The sequence below is a fragment of the Mustela nigripes genome, chromosome 4, assembly GCF_022355385.1.
Source record: "Mustela nigripes isolate SB6536 chromosome 4, MUSNIG.SB6536, whole genome shotgun sequence".
Classification (NCBI taxonomy): Eukaryota; Metazoa; Chordata; class Mammalia; order Carnivora; family Mustelidae; genus Mustela; species Mustela nigripes.
The window spans coordinates 152,239,257-152,257,749 of record NC_081560.1 but is presented as its reverse complement, the minus strand read 5'-3'; the positions used below and the strand labels follow the sequence as shown (position 1 = coordinate 152,257,749).

Below are 18,493 nucleotides of genomic sequence, written 5' to 3'. Positions count from 1 at the left end.
GGGCTTGGGACCTGCATCATAAGTGTCTGCCCATGAGTCAGTTTCTAGATACCGTGGGGCTCAACATCTGACTATTCTGTGGAACCTTTGTTAAGTGGTTTAGGGATGGGACAGGTTTTTTATTTTATTTTTTTAAGATTTTATTTATTTATTTCACAGACAGAGATAGGCAGAGAGAAAGGAGGAAGCAGGCTCCCTGCTGAGCAGAGAGCCCGATGTGGGGCTCGATCCCAGGATCCTGAGATCATGCCCTGAGCCGAAGGCAGAGGCTTTAACCCACTGAGCCACCCAGGCACCCCAGGATGGGACAGCTTTTTGTCTTTTGCAACCCACCTTTTCTTCCCACGCTCCCCCAGGCTGCAGAAATTAAGTCTACAGGCCTCAGAGGGGAGCGGCCCCATTTCCTATCATCTGGCTCAGTGCAGGGACTTCTGGGCCGTGACCTCGCCTCCCTTACCTTTGTGAATCCCCACAGGTGACTGGGTAAGCGATGCTGGCGGAGCTGGTAGCCTGAGCCTGGCTTCCGGGGGGGCGGGGGGCTGGCCAACCTGGGGATGGGCCTCTCGTAAGTGGGAGGACCTTCGTGTCTGTTGGTGCTCAAAATCACCTATCTGGGCTTCTAGGCCCATCCCTCTGGTCACAAATGAGAAACTGAAGCTCAGAGGAGAAGTCAGTTGCTCAGACATGACTTATTCAGCTAGGTTTCTCCTTCAGGGTCTGGGCTGCCCTCCACAGGATCCTGAGGTGCCCTTTTCTCCAGACATCATGTAGTCATGCATTCCTCTGCTTGTTCTTGGTAGGGCCTTGGACCCCTACTCTCCTTTTTTTCCCACAAGAGAGGACAGCTATGAGTCTGCTGGGTGTGAGCCCTGGTGAGGGGTCTAGACTCATCCAAGACTATCAGAGACCAGGACCACTGTGAGCTGAACACCACCGTCTCTTCTAGCCTGGAGATCCCAGCCCACTTCTCCAGGGCCGTGGCAATGGGCAAATAATCCAGAAGAAAGAAATCAAACTGTCAGCTCCCAGACTCAAACCAGTGCTCGTGTCTCCTTCCCTAGGCTCTGTGGTCCTAGTGGGGTCGTATGGCCCTGGGCTGAAGACCAGGCCCCGACCTGGGTAGGCCACGGAGGTTCTGGCCCAACCCTAGACAGCACCAGGTTGCCCCCTCCCCAGACCAGGGCCTGAGGACCTAAGCCCAAGCTGCCGTGTGCCACAGCCAACATTTGGCAAGAGCGAGAAGAGCAGGCAGGGCTCCCAGTGCTCCAGGGCAGGCTTGGTTCTCCCACGGGGCATATTGAGCACCTCAGCCACTGCTCCTAGGGCTAACAAGCTGAGAAGGCCAAGGACTCTGAGCTGGGGTCCTTGTCTTTTGGTTCCAGGCATTGTTGTGACAGATGCGGAGTCCTTGCCTGGACTTGTTAAGCACCTTGTTAAGCACCGCTCCAGGGGTGTTTGTGGGAGAGCTTGGGGGTTGCTAAGGTACAGTTTGCTCAGTTCCTCTCAGTAGTGGCCCTTGAGGGCTCTTTGTCCTTGAACGAAGCTTTATGGCTATTCCCTCGCCTGGAAATTCTTTGACTTGGGATGTGCTCTGAGAACAGGAGTGCTCTTGGATACTGGCTGTCAGCTCCTGGAGCAGGCTGCACTAGGGGAAGGGAAAGGGCACGCAGGGATGTCAGTTGTGCAGGGAATGAGCTCCCAGGGCCCCTGCAGTGCTGGGCTCCAGGAACGCGGAGCTGTGTGGTAACACCCAGCCCGGTCCCCAGCGGGAGTGGGGAGGACCGGCTGGGCCCTGGAAGCTCTGTGGCTTTGGCCCAGAACATGCCAGTGGTTGTAGACTGCTTCTTTGTCTGTGGATTATGGGGGGAAGTGGCCCAGAAAAGAGGAGGGGGAGCTGGTCTCTCAGCCACTTTGCTGAGCTTTGGCCACAGACTGAGAAGTCAGTAGCAGAACACCCTGAAATATGGTTTTCTTAGAAAATTAGAAGGACTAGTTGTCATTCCTTGGAGACGCCTGTTGAAAGCAGGGGTCTGGGTTTTGGAAGCACCTAGAGAGCCAGGGAAACCAAGATGAGATTGAAAATTACCCCGGTATGTGGACAATCCACATGGCTCAGAAACAGCCATGGTACTGAACCTCGACTTGGTGCTTCTGCCTCAGGCCTGGGAGAGAGCAGAGACCTTGCGGAGCTTTGCCCTCTGCTGTAGTCATCCTGTGTTGAGGGTGGGGTGGGCTCTTCTGCCAGTCTGGTCCAGGGCTGGGGTCCTGGGGGTGCTCGTTCAGCAGGCTCAGTGTTGGGAGCGCGTGAGGTGCCGTGCGCACAGAGGGCTGTGTCTGGAGAGGTCAGCAGGGCTGCTCAGGCACTAGGAAGCCAGGGGAGTGGGAGGTGGGGGCGGCCCCCTTGAAGGGCCGGAGGTCACGGCCTCTCTGGGGTGGCGGATCAAGCAGAGTGTCCGTAGGTGGATGAGTGGCCGACTAGCCTCCAGGTTGCCGGGCAGGGTCCCGAACAGGCAGGGGACTGTGCCCACAGGGAGCAGGGCAGCTGGCTACCTCAGGCCCGGAAACTGCCTAATAGGGACAGAAATGGGGGCAGTGCCTTGAAAACCAGGCACTTGTGGGGGTTTCCTCCTTTACTTATCCTTTATTTATCAAGCAGCTGACCAGCACAGTGGCCTCAAGCAAGGACTCTGGGGTGGCCTGCCTGGTATGGACCCTCATCCTTCTGTTCCCAGGCTGTGTAAGTCTTGAGTACAGCACTGGGGGTCTCTCTCTCGGATCTTGATCGAAACAAGACTGAAGTCAGAGAACTGGATGAGGGGCACAGGAGCTAGAACATCTGAGGCTCTTGGGAGAGTGTGTGGCATGTGAGAGGGGCTCAGTAAATACCGTCGTCATGAACCAGACCCCTTCGTTCCCTTTTCCAAGTCCCTGGGTCCCACTTACCTTTGAAGGAGCCCATGACATGTCCGCATCTTCCAAAGGTCTCCCATCTCCCTGACCTTTACGGAAGTTGTTACTTATCTTTTTCTTGTACCCTCCTTCTTTCCAGATTTGGCCATGATGAGGGGGTTCCTTCTTGTCCCTGATAGGATTTCCCTGGGCAGGACACCCATTCCTTCCCTGGGGCTTCCCGGGGCACTGATGCATTTTGTACTTCGGGATGGTCAGAGAGGACCCCTCGTGGCCAAGCATGCCATTCGTTCGTGTGTTTCCTTATTGAGTATTCCATGGACACTCTCGAATAAAAAGGCGGCAGCACCCTCCCTACCCCATGCAGGGAGGGTTTGCATCACAGTAATGGGTGTCCAGAGAAAAAGCCTTTGCAATGCAAAGAATTTTCCTGCCCCGTCTTAATGGCCAGGCTTGTGTTCACAATTCATTAATGCAGAGGAGGTTATTAATGGCTGAGGGAGGCGCTTGGGTTTGTTCTGGGGAAGTGCTGGCCCCACAAGGAGCGTGATGGGGGCAGGCAAGCCACAGTCCACGGAGGCCCCCTCTCCCTGGTGCACTTATCCGGGCTCCCTCTAACCTGTGATCGGGAGAGCGGGTGTGCGGTGGAAGCTAATTACAGCCGCCAGCAGAGAGCTTTCATAACTCAGGCTGTGCTCACGCTTGGGGCTCACAGTCACTCTCCTGCACTGGGTGGGGGGCATCCCGCCCAACTTTTCTGAAGCTGGAGGGGGTGGGTGGGAAGGTGAGGAAGCCCGAGGGCAAGCCCGAGGCGGGCCGTTGGTCCTTAGAGTCAGACCTGAGGGGTGGGCATAGCAGCCGAGCAAGGGAATGAAGTCTGACGTCTTCTTACCCTGCCATCCCATCCCCTCCTGGGAAGCTGAGGTAGCCCCAGCCGTCCCATGCTGGAGGGGCTGGAGGCAGACAGCCGGCTCCCACCTCCCAAGTGGAGCTGCTGCGTTCAGGCCTCGTAGGCTGGGAGATTCGGGAGCTGTTATGTGCCAGGGACTTGCTCCGTGTTGGCACGAGGCGGGCACTCAGAAGCTGCTAGCACTTGGAGTAGCAGTTCTGGTCCCGCATCGTGTGTACGAGGAACAGGGGAAGGCAAGGGGCAGGGTGTCCCCTGTGGGGGACAGGGTCTGGCCAAATCCTTCCAGAGAGCAAGGCACCTTCATTAGTCAAGAATGTGCCTTCCCTGCCTCACACCGGCCTTGGCCTTGGGCTCAAGCCAAGACAAAGTGTCTGGATTCTGGGACTGCAGGGGCTTTATGGCCCAATATACATCTGTCCACCAAGGCTAAACTCCGGGCTGGAGGCTGTCTTTTCCCTCTCCAGCATCTCCCCACTATTCCTCCTTAATCTCTTTTTTCCTTTGGGTTGTGGCAATGCAAAAACATTAAAATTTGTTTTATTATGAAATATAATATTCATGAGAAAAATTCATAAAACATGCAGCTAGAGTTTAGTGACCTATTTCAAGCACCTATGTAAGGACCCTCCGGGACTTTGCCTGCACCCCAGAAGCTCTCCAATCCTGGACCCCTTTTCCTCCCCCAAACGAGAACACTATGCTGACTTTTGCTAACCACCTAAGCAGGCATCCTGAAACATTACTATTTAGGCTGGACTTTTCTGAACTTCCCGTATAAATGAAATCATAGAGAACAGATTCTTCGTGTCTCCTTCTTTGGCTCCACGTAATGTTTGGGAGATTTATTCTTGTAATTAGGCTTAGTGGTAGATTCTTTATGATACGTGTATGAGGAGGCCATCTGCAGATAAAGACAGCTGGTCTCTTCCTTTCAAATCCTTATGCCTTTATGCCTTTCTCTTGTCTGTGCCAGCCAGAACCCCTAGCACAGCACTGAATAGAAGTGGTGACAGTGGGCATTCTTGCCTTATTCCACTTCTTTTGTAACAGCTTTATTGCGGTACAGTTCACACACCGTCCCATTCATCCGCTGAAGTGTGCGGCTTAATGAATCTTAGTATATTCAGGGAGTGGTGCAGCCGTCGCTAAGATCAACCTCTGAACATTTCCATCACCCTGCACCTGTTAGCAGTTACTTTCCCCTGCTCCCAATGTCCCCAGCCTCGGGACACCATGGATCTCTCTGTCTCTATCGGTCGTGAACATTTTTGCAATTGCTACTGTGGACTTTTTGTAGGAATGGAATCATACCATATGTGGTCTTCGTGACCGACCCTGGCCTATTCTTGATCTCAGGGTTTCACAGTCACGTTTGTTGTCTTTGCGTTTTGAGTTTATCTTTGTGTTGTTTTGGTTTAGATACCTTTTATCAAGTAAGGATAGTTTCTTCTCTCCTCGGTTTCCTAAGAGTTGTATTTTAATTATTATTTAAAAAATCATGCATGTGAATGAACGTTGAATTTCATTGAATACTTTTTCTGCTGCTGTTGAGGGGATCACGTGATTTTTTTCTTTCTCAAATGTATTAAGACAGTAAGTTACACTGATTGATTTTTTTAGTGTTAATCCAACTGTGCCTTCCTGGAATAAGCCCACATTAGACATGACATGTCGTCCTTCTTAGATAGAGCTGGATTCCGTTTGCTGGTTCTTTGCTCAGGGGTTTTGTATCTATGATCTTGGGGAGACTGGCTTGGGATCTTCTTAGAATTTCCATTCTAGATGTCAGTGTTATTTTTCTTTGCCCCCAAACCAAGTATAATGAAAGCAGCAGTAGGGCCGCCTGGTTATTTTACTCTCTGTCCTGATTCCGAGGACTGGCTGGACTCAGCCAGGTGGTTTTGCTCCTGCTTTGGTCGAGGCTCTCTCATGAGTCCGTGCTCACATGGCTGCTGGGGTTGGCACCTGCAACATGGGGTCACCCTTCCCTGTCTGGAGCCTTGGCGGGGATGCTGGGAGGCTGGGCACTCTTTTTCTCTCTCTGGCTGGTGAGCTTGGAGTGGGGTTGAATGGTGGTTGATTCCCAAGCATGGAAAAGCAGAAGGTGCCAGACCTTGTTGAGGCTTACACCCACAACAGGCACAGTGTTGTTTCTGATGCATTCTATTGATTTAAACTGGTCACAGGGCCAACCCAGGCTTGAGTGGAGGGGCTTGCACACAGGTGTGAATGCTAGCAGGTCACTTCCTTGAAGGTCCTCTTTGGAGACTGAGTGACACAGAGATCAAGGATACTGTGATTTGAATCGGGGTGTTTGTTTTTGAGCCTACCTTGCTTCCAATCCTGACTATAAGCACTTTAAGGGTGATGGCCCCATCCGACTCACTTCTAAGTCCTTCCAAGCCACTCACCATGGCCCCAAATATAGAGTCTGGTGCAGAGTAAATGGTAGAGAGGTTTGGCTAAAGAAGGAAAGCAGGTGAGGCTGCTCTAGGTGTGGGAGACTGACCTCACCAGCCTGCAGTGCTGGCCATCTGTTGGACCCCAGAAAAAACTGGGCCCTCCGGTTCTTCATTCAGCACCCACTGAGTACCCCCTCTTTGTTAGACTCTAAAGCAGAGGCCAAACCTCTGGTGATTAATTAGACACATCCTGATTTCAAGGGAGTGACAGGTCAAGTGTGGGCTTGGAGAGACAGTCAACAAAGAATTTCATCTCATGTGACACAGTCATATGCTCTCATAGAGACCAATAAGGGCTGGGAAGGTATGGGGGCAGCCATGACAGGAGGGGACATTTTTCCCTGTAGGAATGAGGAAGCCTTTCCAGAAGCAATGTTTCAGTTGGGCTTGAAGGAAGCATAGGAGTTGCTTAGTGGGTGAAAGAACCCCAGGCAAGAGAACAGCATGAGCAAAGGCACTGAGGTAAGTAGGCCTAGTGTAAAGGGCAAAGCATGAGGTTGGATGGGGCCACATTCCCAGGAGAGGATGGCATGGCCTCAAGGTGAGCCCAAGTTCTGGAGTCAGACTGGCCATGGTGCAGAACCTCTCAGAATTGTTCCTCAATGAGAGAGATTCTCAGCCTCCAAGGCATAGTTAATGAGTTCACAGGTGTGTGCAGCTCCAAGAAAGCAGCACAGCCTTCCAGGGCCCTTGGCTTGTTTGTAAGGATATAGGTATTTGGGGGAGTAGAGAACCCAAGGGGCAGAAGGTCGCCACTTTTTATGGGGAAAGTGGTTGGTTCAGCCCCAGTCCTCTCCGTGCCTAGTTTATGTCAGGAAGACCGGGGTCGAGAACCCCAGCACTAAGATTTGTAAGGAATCTTCTTAAAGAGTATGTTACTTTCCTGGGTATAGTGGGGAAACTGAGGCCCAGAGAGGGGAAGGGACTATCCAAGGTCACGTAATATATCTGTCAGAAGTAGGACAAGTCAGGGACCCAGGTGTCCCATCGTCCAGCTCCCCACACCCTGTATCGATTCTGTTCCTTTTACAGGCACCTGCTGTCATTCTCTGGCTTTAAAAGCTGCAACTCACTTTCCAGAAGCCATTTCCTATGGGTGCTGATGGGTTTGCCCTTCCTGCTAATCAATGGGACCCTGGAGTGCAGGGAGCTGAGCAGAAGGTTTCTGGCTTGTGCCCAGAGGCAGCGGGAGAAGCAGCCTGCCCGTGTTGAGTTCTGGCTGCCACTCGGAGGAGGGAGGGCTAATTGGCATCGGGCTGCCCAGAACGCGTGTCCCTCTGCTCCTTGGGCTGTGCCAGGCTTCTTGGATCTCTGTGTTGTCATTTTTTGTTTGCCCCTTCAAAGACGTCCAAATGGAAAGGGGACCCTGGTGCTGGGTCCTGAGACCGTCCCAGCGCAAGGAATGTTTGGCTGCTGTGCCTCCCGTCAAGGAGCATTTGCTGAACAGATGAACAGATGTCAAGAGAGTGGGTGTACAAGTGCTAGGTGGAGTTCAGGCAGGGGTGGGACTGGGCGCCGGTTCTAGCCGAATAACCTGCAAAATTAACCTGGGGACTTTGACATGAATCAGATTGAGCAGCTTTGCCATGAACACTGTTTCTCTCCACAAGGTACTAAGGAAGTTTAGAACCTACGGGATGGTAACTCTGGGACCTAAGGTATGCCAGCTTAGTCAGGAAGGAGAGACTCCTCCTCCTTTTCTGCCTTTTCCAACTCTTCAGTCTTTATTTTGTACCCAAATGGTACATTTCAGTTCTGGCCTCAGGAGTATAGGGGTGAGTGTGGGGGAAGGGCGCTTACGGCAAGTTTGGGAGGTGAGCTGGGTACAAAACTCAACATAATAGTAATAATAAAAATAATAAAATAAACACAACTCATGGTGAAAGGCAATATAAACCATAAAATGGAGATGGGACAAAGCACGTCAGGCCTTCTGAGGTAGAAGATATGGGGGTATGAATTTGACATTGTGCACTTCATTATTGGTGAGCATGCATAGCTACAACATCTAAAAATCTGTGTTTAAATGTGGTAGGCATCTACCAACACTGCACTCATGCCCAGGGGCTGTTATTACAAATCACAAAATATATTTACCATCTATCTATCTATCAAAAGACATCAACTATGGTATTGTATTAAAGGAGTCATAAATACACACACTCAGTTCCTTGTTCAGTTCTGTTACTCTTAACCTGAACTTTCAGCAAGAAATCAGTGTGCGAGAGCTTTACTTGTAACCAACATTGTAGTTCACGTGCCTTTATGAGGAAAATGTGCTATCGACAGAGACGAGACAGAACTAACTTAATTTTTCCTGTCAGTCTCTATAGTAGATCAATTAAACTGCCAAGGAGATCAAATATTTCAGACTGTATTTATTACATTAAGTATTTATGTTCAGGCCAAGCCTTTAAAGCATGATGTCATGTAGGAATGTAGGCCGATTAGATCAATTCAGCAGAATTTGCTGTAACTTAATGGAAATCTAATTGTGTGTTTTAATTTAGTGTCCAGGAGTAGTGTGTTCTCCGAAAAAAATCATTTTCAGGCTGTGTTTTAGGGTCAGATGCTCTCACACAGACGCTGGCCATGGCACATGTTGGTAGGGCCAGAGGGGAGAGGTTGTGGTCTTTTAGGGGGTTCGTCTGTTGGTGGGTTGGTTGTACCCCATGCTTGGGGTGCTTAGGGACTTTCTAACCTTGGACCATACAGAACAGGAGACTGACTAAGTGTTCCTGGTGGGTTTTCCAAGGCACTTTGTCCACCCCAGTTTCACTGGTCAGTGTAGACTCAGGCCATTAATAGTTATGGAGCTGCACCTGGGTGCCGAGGCCATGGCCCTTATTCCTTGACAATTTCAGTGGGACTCCATCCTAAAGGAGAGCATCCATTCTCATCATCTGAATGGAAGAAGGCTGGAAATCATAAGGCACAGAAGGACACACCATTTTCATGACTTTAATACCTGGCCAGGCCAGAAAGAGTGGAAAATACGATAAAACACAAAGAAACATATAAAATCATTCATACTCTTAGTACCCAGAATCAACTGCTATGAATATTTGGTATTGGTACATTTGTTGTCTTCCCATCTATAAATATATATCTCTAATGAATTCATATATTTTATAACTTATTTAGAAATTAAAAATTTTAAACCAAAAAGTTTAAACTTATCAGTATTTTCTGCTTATAAATTTTCACATGTATGATCCTACATGGATACGACATATAGTTGTACATGGATATGTACACATATACACACAATGTGTATATATGTATGTATTATGTACACATGGATATGTACAATAACACATAAATATGTATACCAAAATGGAATCCTATTGACTTAGTTGTTTCTTAACCTACTTTTTAAACTTAATATTTCATTATTATATGTCATTACGATTAATTTTTTCATGGTGCTAAGTATCTTCCTATAATATAATTTTATCATAGCTTTAGCATGTTCTCTGTGGGTGACTCCAACTTACTCAACTCCCTATTGTTGGGCTAGGAGGTTGGTCACAGTTACCATCACCGTATGCCACACTGGACTGACTTACATTGTAGCTAATTTAATTTTTAGCCCATTCATGATTTATACCTTTTTGAAAGATTTTTAAAAAAGGGGGGGACCTAGAGCCCCAACTCTGGAAATCCAGTAGTTAAAAAAAGGACACTTTTAAAGTTCATTTTCCTCCTCAGGATTCTGTTGGCAGAATAAATTATTTTGGCTTTTGGTCTGATGGGAAAGGCTCCGCTGAGGACACAGGACATCCAAGGACACAGTGCGGTGGTCAGTTGGGCATCTTTCAGGCCTGGGAGCAGAGCTGGTGGGATGGTTCCCCCACACTCCCCAGCTGTGGCAGAGCTCACGGCTCATCCTGGGTGTCCCGGGGGAACACTCACAAGGTCAGGTCCTCAGCGGGTGACTAAAACAGATCAGTAATTGGAATAAGTTGTGAATTGTGACTTAGAATTACCCTTCAGTTTGTATAGGTGAGGGAAATAGTAATTGTTAGAGGCCTTAGTACTAGGTGTGCTATGGAATGTCTCCCAAAGGTGGGTGTATCACCTCCCCTCACAGATGAGGAACCTGAAGAGTGGACGGATGGCGAGAAACCCCATGACAGGTGAACAGAGGGGCTGGGGGCCAAACTTCAAATCCCCCTTTCTTCTGCCTCAGATACAGGCTGCATCCGGCTTTCAGGTCCCAGGGAAGGCCTGTTGTGGTTCTCGTTTTATGGAAACTTGATAATGGATGAGTCGATTTTGGGGTAGACATTTTCTTGAGGGTCTTGGTTACCTCCCTGACATAATAAAGGGGGGGCGCATTGTCCTTCTTGTGGTTGGCTCAGTGTCTCCCCATCATTCACAGTCACAGGAAGCTGTCAAAACATTTTCAGATGTTATGTCTCTGTGGCGGTTCTTGCTGTGTGGGTCAGAGCTGTCAGGCCATGCTGAGGTGTCCCCCTTGGCTTGCTTGCCCCGGTACTGGCTGGCTCCAGGTTACTGTGCATTTTGAGTTTTTTGGCTGTCATGAGTTTGTGAGCCTTTTCTCAATATTACCAGTGTGTCTGCCATTAGCAGGCACATTTCTCTCTAGTTTGTGGTAGTCTTTTAAACCAAACCGTTTATGTCAGAAGTGCACTTGAAGGGATCGTTAAATACTCTAGTGAGGGCCTTGAGTATGGCTTTTCAGGGACAAAGTGCATGCGCTTTGGGGTCTGGGTTTTTACTTGGTAACTGTTGGTTCATCTGCCATCCTGCCGTCCTGAGCATGCCAGAGGACAAATCTCCATTTTGTTGCTTCTGGTTTTCAGTCAGGGTCCGGGTCGCTGAAGTTATTTGGGCACGAGGCATTTGGGAAAATCTGGTGATGCCATTGGTACTGCGGACTCAGGAGGAAATCAAGAGTTAGTTTTATGAAAATCCTATTTGTGGAAATCGTTTTTTTCTTTGTTAAAAAAAGGGTGATAGGAGCTAAGGGAGATGCTGGTGGTTGGACAATTTAAGTTCTATCACCATGAACTGAAATTCTGAAAACATGTTAAAGTTGGAAGGACTCAACTTTATAATTCACCTTCCATTCTAAAACCACTTCTTTTTTGTTGAAAGGGATTTAAAGCCTTTTCTTGTCCAATAGCCCATATTGTGCATGAAGATTCTCTAACGTCCTGTCGGGGGCTTCAGGGTCTGATGACCAGGAACTTAGTGAGCCCTCTGCATATGTACAGCATGTGATGGTAAAGAAAGAAAAACTTCATTTTTCTCATACTTTTGGCCATTTCTTCTCTTTCACTCCCATTACTAAGAGAGAGATAGTCATAGACTATCATGTCCATTGTGCCCTGAGGTCAGCTCAGCTAAGTAGCCCCATTTCTTCCATTTTTTATTTCTCTCTCCTCTCTTTTTTCCTTCCCTTCCCCCTCCCCTCCCTCTAGTCTGATGGTCTGACCATGACAGAGAAGAGAAAGAATTTATCCTCCGTTCCCCCACAGTTTCTGCCTCTGTGAAGGCAACCCATAACCATCTGGTGTCACATTGAGCTTACCGAGAAGTCATGTTGACCACATGCTCCACTGAGCCCCACCCCCTCGTACAGTTGGACCCTTGGGCACAGATCATAGACTTTACACCGTTCCCTGATAAAACCTGGCACATTAGATTTGTCTCTTTGTTTGATTTTGATCTTGTTCTGTTGTACATATTGCCTCTCTGTCTTGCCCATACCTACATTCTGGACTGGCACATCTTCCAAGTTGTCTTCCAAGTAAGGATAGGGCAAAGAGAGTGATTTCCAATGGTTCCTCTGCCTCTGTTGGCATTCCTCGATGTGGCTGTTTGGATGGGTGGGAGTTTACCTATAAACATCGACCCCTTTCAAAGGACACTTTCACTATAGTTCAGACTTGGGGTGTAGATGAGGAAGGAGGATGACATCTGCCAAAGAATTTTGTTGGCCTGAATGCCTGTCTCAGGGTCTGCCACCCTGCTGTGGAAATGCCCACCCCACAGGCATGAAGTGGAGTCTGGGGCAGAAACCCAGCTTAAGGAGGTTGTATAATCCATGAATTGCTTCCTTAGCCCAAGACACGTCTGGCGAGGTGGATTGAGGGCATTAGCCCATGGATGTGAGGTGATATGTGGCTGGTGTGGGAGTGTTTGGCCCGAGGGACTTTGGAGGTCCTCATTTACTGGAGGAGCCATAAAGAAGTTCGAGAGCCATGGGCAGTCCTCGTGATCCTGATGACCTTGACCCGAACTCTCTTGTGGCTCTTATAGTTTTATTTATAACAATGTATTTTACTTTATTTTATCTTTAATTGTGATAAAATATGTGGAAGATAAAATTTATCATTTTAACTCTTTCTAAGTGGTAATTCAAAAGTATTCACTACATTCCTTTTGTTGGGCAACGATCACGACCGTCCATCTCCAGAACTTTTTCATCTTCCAAAATTGGAACTCTGCCCACTGAACAAGAACTTCTTGTTTTCTCCTTTCCTCAACCCCTGACAACCACCATTCTGTTTTCCGTCTCTGTGAATACACCTACTCTGGGCATCTCATGGAAAGAGACTCATGCGGGATTTCTCTTCTTGTGACCGGCTTATTCACTTAGCATAACATCCTTGAGGTCCATCTATGTTACAGATGTGTCAGAGTTTCCTTCCTTTTTAAGACTCAACATTTCTCCTTTGTATGCATAGCGCTGAGAGCTAACCACAGAGCGTTCCAGAGTCATTGGGTTCCTGGTCCTCAGTTTCCCATCCATCTGGTGTGGGGGGTGAACTGGATCACGGGCACAGACTCTGCCCCTTCCCATAGCCTTGGTTCTATGAGTTAATGTATTTCTCTTATGGCTGAGGCTGCATTTCGAGGACCAAGAGTGTAGTTATCGGTGGCTTTCTTGGGAGCCCACTGTGTGACCTTGTAGGCTGTGGATCCCAAGGAGAGAGGCTCTGTTTTGTCCCAGTGGCCCTTCTTCGTTCCGTAGGTGGCATGTTCCTCACCGAGTCACAGACTATTTAACTCCCTGCTTGATGCTTACATTGGAGCAAAGCCTCACTGGAGGCAAGAAGCAGCCTGACCCTCTTGGGCTGCTCTGATGCGGGGCAGATCCTGAGGACTGTGGTCCCTCCCAGGTTGCTGACCGTCCACAGCTCCAGGCAAGCTCCCCTCAGACTTTCAGTACAGACCCGGCTCAGGCTCCCCAGCCTCTGGGCCCTCCTCAAATATGCCTCTTCCTAACATTCATTTACAATTGAAAGTAGTGTTTCTGATTTTTAAAGAACTTCACTTTTCTTGTAGAAAAATGAGAAGGATTCTGAACAGACACAGAAAGGAAAATGTCCAGTATTCCCATCGTTCTTTGTGTATGGTCCCCTCACACATGAGCTCCCTTTGGGAAGGAGACCTGAGGGGACCCCTGTCCTTGCATGGGTCCTGGGGCTCATGGCACAGACACTGTCCCCCAAAAGGCTGCCCCTCCCCTGCTGAGCCGTCACTGGTGTTATCTGTGCGTGGCTGTGCTGAGTGAGGGCTGTTGGGAAAATGGACTTGGGACTTGACCCAGTGTGACTTTCTGTTTGTTTCCTGCTGCTGGAAATAATGCGAGGCTAGAAGCCCACCAGGGTTGTGGGGGCTGTGACCGGGGACCTGGGATCTTTGTAAAGTTGGCCTTTGTGATTTGTCCTATGCTCGTCCTAGGGTCTGCTACTGGCTGTATTGACTCCCAGTCAGAACTGAGGTAGGAGGCCACAGCTCTGTTTCCACCTCCTGTTATTGTGCCAGAGAACTGAAACACCGCCAGAAGGTTCTGGTCCCACCTCTCAGTAAACTGTACAAACTCAGGCCTGAAGTCTCAGTGTCCTTACCTGGAGAGTGGGGATGAGTAATGCACACCCCTCAGGGTGGCCGGGATGGAGACAGGGGGCCACCGTGGGGGCTGGTAAAGGTGAGCGTCCTTCTGTCTCTGAGCAGGCTTGGAAAAGAAGAGAGAGATGCCCCAGTGTGTTTGAGGGGAGAGGAAAGGGTCTGGCCCTGGCATGGGGAAGCCTGTCCCCATGAAAGGAGGTGGGAACATCCCCGTGGATGTTGCCGAGGCTGCCTCATGAGCACTGATCCTACAAACGGGCACTAGGGCTGATGGCCCTCCCCGACTTTTTCCTTCGTTGGGTGTTTTCCAAGGGCCTGGCCTGTTTCAGGTACTATGCTAGGTGTTGGGGACAGGGTGCTGAATGAGACAGGAAGATACTTAACCTGTTGGGCGTCTGCAGTCTCTTGAGGGGGAGAGACAGACAACAAACAAGTCAAGAAACCATCAACGATCCCCCTACCATTTGTGGCCAATGCTGTGGGATTTGAGCAGCCCGGAATGTGACCGGGAGCTCTAAAGAGAGAGAGAGGTGTGAGGAGACTATTCCAAGGCACAGGGCGGGGCTCTTCACTCACAGGCTGAGCCCAGGGAAGCGTCCAAGCGGGAGCGGAATGAGCGCTCTTCTCAGACAGAGGGATGCAGTGGTTGAGGAGGAGGCCCCCTGCCTGGTGAGGTCCCACTTGGCCACTTACTATTCACCCTCAGTCTCCTCATCTGAAAAAGGGGAGAACTCTGGGTAATACAGCTTTCTGTGGGCTCTGCTGTGATGCTCAGGAAGCATGTGAAGGAAGTCCTTGCCAGCGCATGGGAAGGAGGAGAACACAATGCCGACCCAGTCATGCAAGGGCTTGGAGGCCACTGGGAGGAATTTGGATTCATTTGACAAATAGGAATTTTGGTTCCCCGGTACAACTGATCTCTGGGTCTGCTTCTTCAAAAGCCGGTGAGCACTTTCAGAAAGAGGTGAGGGACAGGATTTGTGGTGCCCTCCCTTGTCAGAAGGTTGCCCACCCATGTGCAGCCAGTGGGCATAGTGGACCCAGGTCTCAGGCCTTAGGGGTAGGCACTAACCCCCAACTGCCCTTGGCAGGATCATGGTGGTCCATCTCTGGCTCCCCTGGGGGACTCTGGCTTTGGAGCTGGTCTGGGGTGACTGGGTGGGGAGGGGCATGGAGCAGTGGGGATGGGCCTGTCCGGCAGGGATCACACAAGGCGGCCCACCACTTGTCCTGTGTTGGGAGCTCAGAAAATCTCTCAAAGTATGTCATGCTGCCAACTGAGTCTGGGGGCAAAGTCTGTGTGACTCCTGCCCCCACACCTGCACAGAAAATCTCTCAAAGTATGTCATGCTGCCAACCAGGTCTGGGGGCAAAGTCTGTGTGACTCCTGCCCCCACACCTGCCTGGGGTCGGCAGGTGGAACACACAGGTGTCCCTCAAGGAACAGGGGTGGTGCCAGCCCTGCTGAGCTCTGCTCATGTCTCCCCTCAGAACTCAGATGGGGCAGCAAGACCACGAGGTTCCAGACTCTCCCCATCCTCCTCCTCCACAGGCATGCCCCCTCCCCACACACAACATTCTCTGTTTGCCCCCATCTTAGGAATGGCCCCTCTGTTCATTTGGATGTGGAGTTGACCCAAGCCACTTTCCCCGAGGACTGCTTTACCCCCCAGCCTTCCCACCCTGTCCCCGATGCAGAGAAGCCCGCAGCACTCTCTACTCTGACAGCTGAGGTTTCCTTGCCCTGAATCCTGCAGTCTGGTCTTGATGACCTTGACCTGCCTGCTTCTGCCCTCAACTGTGGTCTCTGGCTTCGGTCAGTCTAAACACCCTGTTATTCCCTGAACTGGTGACTTCCAGTTCTACGTCCGTGCCTTTGCACTGCTCTTCTCCTTGGCTGCGTGCTCTTTCCCGTGGCTGTCACCCTGATGGATTGCCCTCAGGTCTCTGCCAAGCACCATCCGTGTTTTCCATAGCATGTGTCACCACCTGCTTTTGTATCAGGGACTCAGGGTTCCGGTGTGACTCTCCACTAGACCTGCACTGGTGAGGTGGGGTCCTGCTGCATTGTTCTTGGTGGTGGTCACTAGGGTCTAGAAGAGTGCTGGGTGCTCACAGAGAGTCATTGAATAAATACATGGTTGAGGATGACCCATCAAGAGGGAGGACCCTCAAACTGAGCCTGGCAGAGGGGTGAGCTCAGTGTGTGTCTGGGTTGGTTTATACCCTCTGGCCAGCTGGTCGGGGGCCACGCCATTGCTCCCAAGTCCCCCAGTTCCATGCATCGGACCTATGCTAGTGCTTTCCAAACTGATTCCTTTAGAGGTTCTTAAAACTCAGTTCACAGTGCCCTGAGGGTCTCTGTTAATTTTTCATGACTCTCTTGGGCCCTTGGAAATACCTAACAGTTTTGTTCATTAAATGATTAGGTCTAAGCAGCTCAGTGAGTATTAATGTCCTGGCAACTTAGGAGCCGCTTGAAAAATGGTGGGGCTCCCTTTTGTCTTCAAAGGTTAAAAACGTCCCTACAGTGCCCCCGTGAATTCTCATGGGTGCTTCGGCACCTAGTTTGGGGAGTGTGGGATTTCTTCACTGGCTCCTCATAACGATCCTGGGAGGTAGGTATCTTCCCATTTTGCAGAAAGTTAAGCCAAGACATTGGCCTAAGGCCTCCCAGTTGGTCTGTGAGGAAGCAGAACTGGTCAGGTCTTCCCAGCGCTCTGATGATTCCTTGGGTTATCAACCAGATTTCTTGCACTGGGCCCATCTCTGGGGTCCTGAGCACCTGTCATGTCACCTCTCCCTTTAGGATCCTGAACCAAAACAGAATCGGTTGGCCCCCTCACCCCCAATCATGTCCCAGGAGACAGAATGTAGGCACTGATGCCAGCCTGTTGTTTTTCCTCTTTTCAGGGGGCCCGCTGTGCTCTTGCTGTGTCCCAGACCCTATGGGGCTGTCTTTCCTTCCCACCTACGGCTGCCAGAGCAACCGCACGGCCAGCGTGGCCGCCTTGCGCATGAAGGCCCGCGAGCACTCTGAGGCCGTCCTGCAGTCGGCCAATCTCCTGCCCTCTGCCAGCAGCAGCCCCAGCCCTGCGGCCAAGCCGGCGCCCCCGGATGGCAGCCAGGACAAGAACCCTCCCTCCAAGGAACACAGTGAGGGGGACAAGAGTGTATGAGGGTCCCGAGTGTCCAGGCCCGAGGCGCCCTCCCCCCACCCCCTGCTTCTTCCAGCCTCAGCCCCTGTGGAAAACTCTCCAAAAAGCAAAGGAAGTTGCGGCCCAGGGCCTCCTCATGGACTCAGGAAGGGACGTGAGACCCACAGCTCCCTTGGCATCTGGAGAGTGCCTCTGGAGTCCTACCGGCGGAGTTGTGTTGTCCTGGCTTCCAGTGACAAGTCCAGATGGAACTCGTGGGCACCGGAGACCACTCTGTGGTGAGACCCCTGGGGTTTCCATCTGGGCCCAGAAGTGTTGGAAGGAAGTAGAGTTGCTCACCCCCTCAATTTCCTGTCCCTTTCCTGGGCCGCCTTTGAAGGTCTTAACCAACCCAAAGAACTGTGGCGTGGGTCATCCTTGAGAGACGCCCCAGGCTGAGTCTTGTGCTCTAAAGTGGGACTGTGCCCCTTCCATGAAGAACGAGGAGATTGGTGTAATCCCAATGAACTCTTATGGCCCTCCACCGAGATTAGCAGCAATGCCCCCCCCCCCCTTTCTCTTGTTGAAGGATATTAGTTGTAGGCTGAGTTAGTTTATAGAGGGTGAGAAGACATAGGGTGCAGAGGGGTAGGCACAGCCTGTCCTGGGGGGCGCCCGACTGGGCACTTCCAGCCAGGGAGGCTGGGCCAATCAGACAGGCCACGAGCTCTGTGAACTGGGGCCACCATCGTGACGAGCAGGCACTGAGCCAGTGTGGGCTCCCACAACGAAGTCCCCCTGCTGGCCCCACCTCTCTGGACCAGACCTCTAGGTTGGTGGACAGTTAACCAGTGGAAAGCAGTCCTCTGATCTAGAGAATGCCAAGGGTCCTTGGAGCAGGAGAAAGCTCCCACGAACATCTCCGACATCTGTACACATCTGGATGAACGACCTTTCCTCAGGTCCCTGGCACATGGAGGGGCTTCCCCAGTGGTGTTATTTATTGATTTATTTTTTTTACAGAAGGAAAAAAAAAAAAGGTAGGAAACAAGAGGAGAATGGTGTATGTGGAGAAATGGAGCACGGGGAACAGGGCTTCCTTGTGGTGCGAAGAGAATTCATTCCAAAGGGCCACATTTTGTAGAGATTTCAGTTTCAATCTCCTGGGTGTGTTTTCTCTCATGTGG

The 18,493-nt window shown here is 50.5% G+C and overlaps 1 protein-coding gene across 1 annotated transcript in view; it reads left to right on the top strand.

The window, feature by feature from the left end:
• Positions 1 to 17,348, top strand: part of DRGX (dorsal root ganglia homeobox) — a 28,691-nt gene extending 11,343 nt beyond the window's left edge. The window contains exon 6 of the mRNA XM_059395881.1: positions 17,083 to 17,348. Within this exon, the coding sequence (XP_059251864.1) occupies positions 17,083 to 17,348 (266 nt within the window). The remainder of the gene's footprint in view (positions 1 to 17,082) is intronic.
• Positions 17,349 to 18,493: the final 1,145 nt, after the last annotated feature.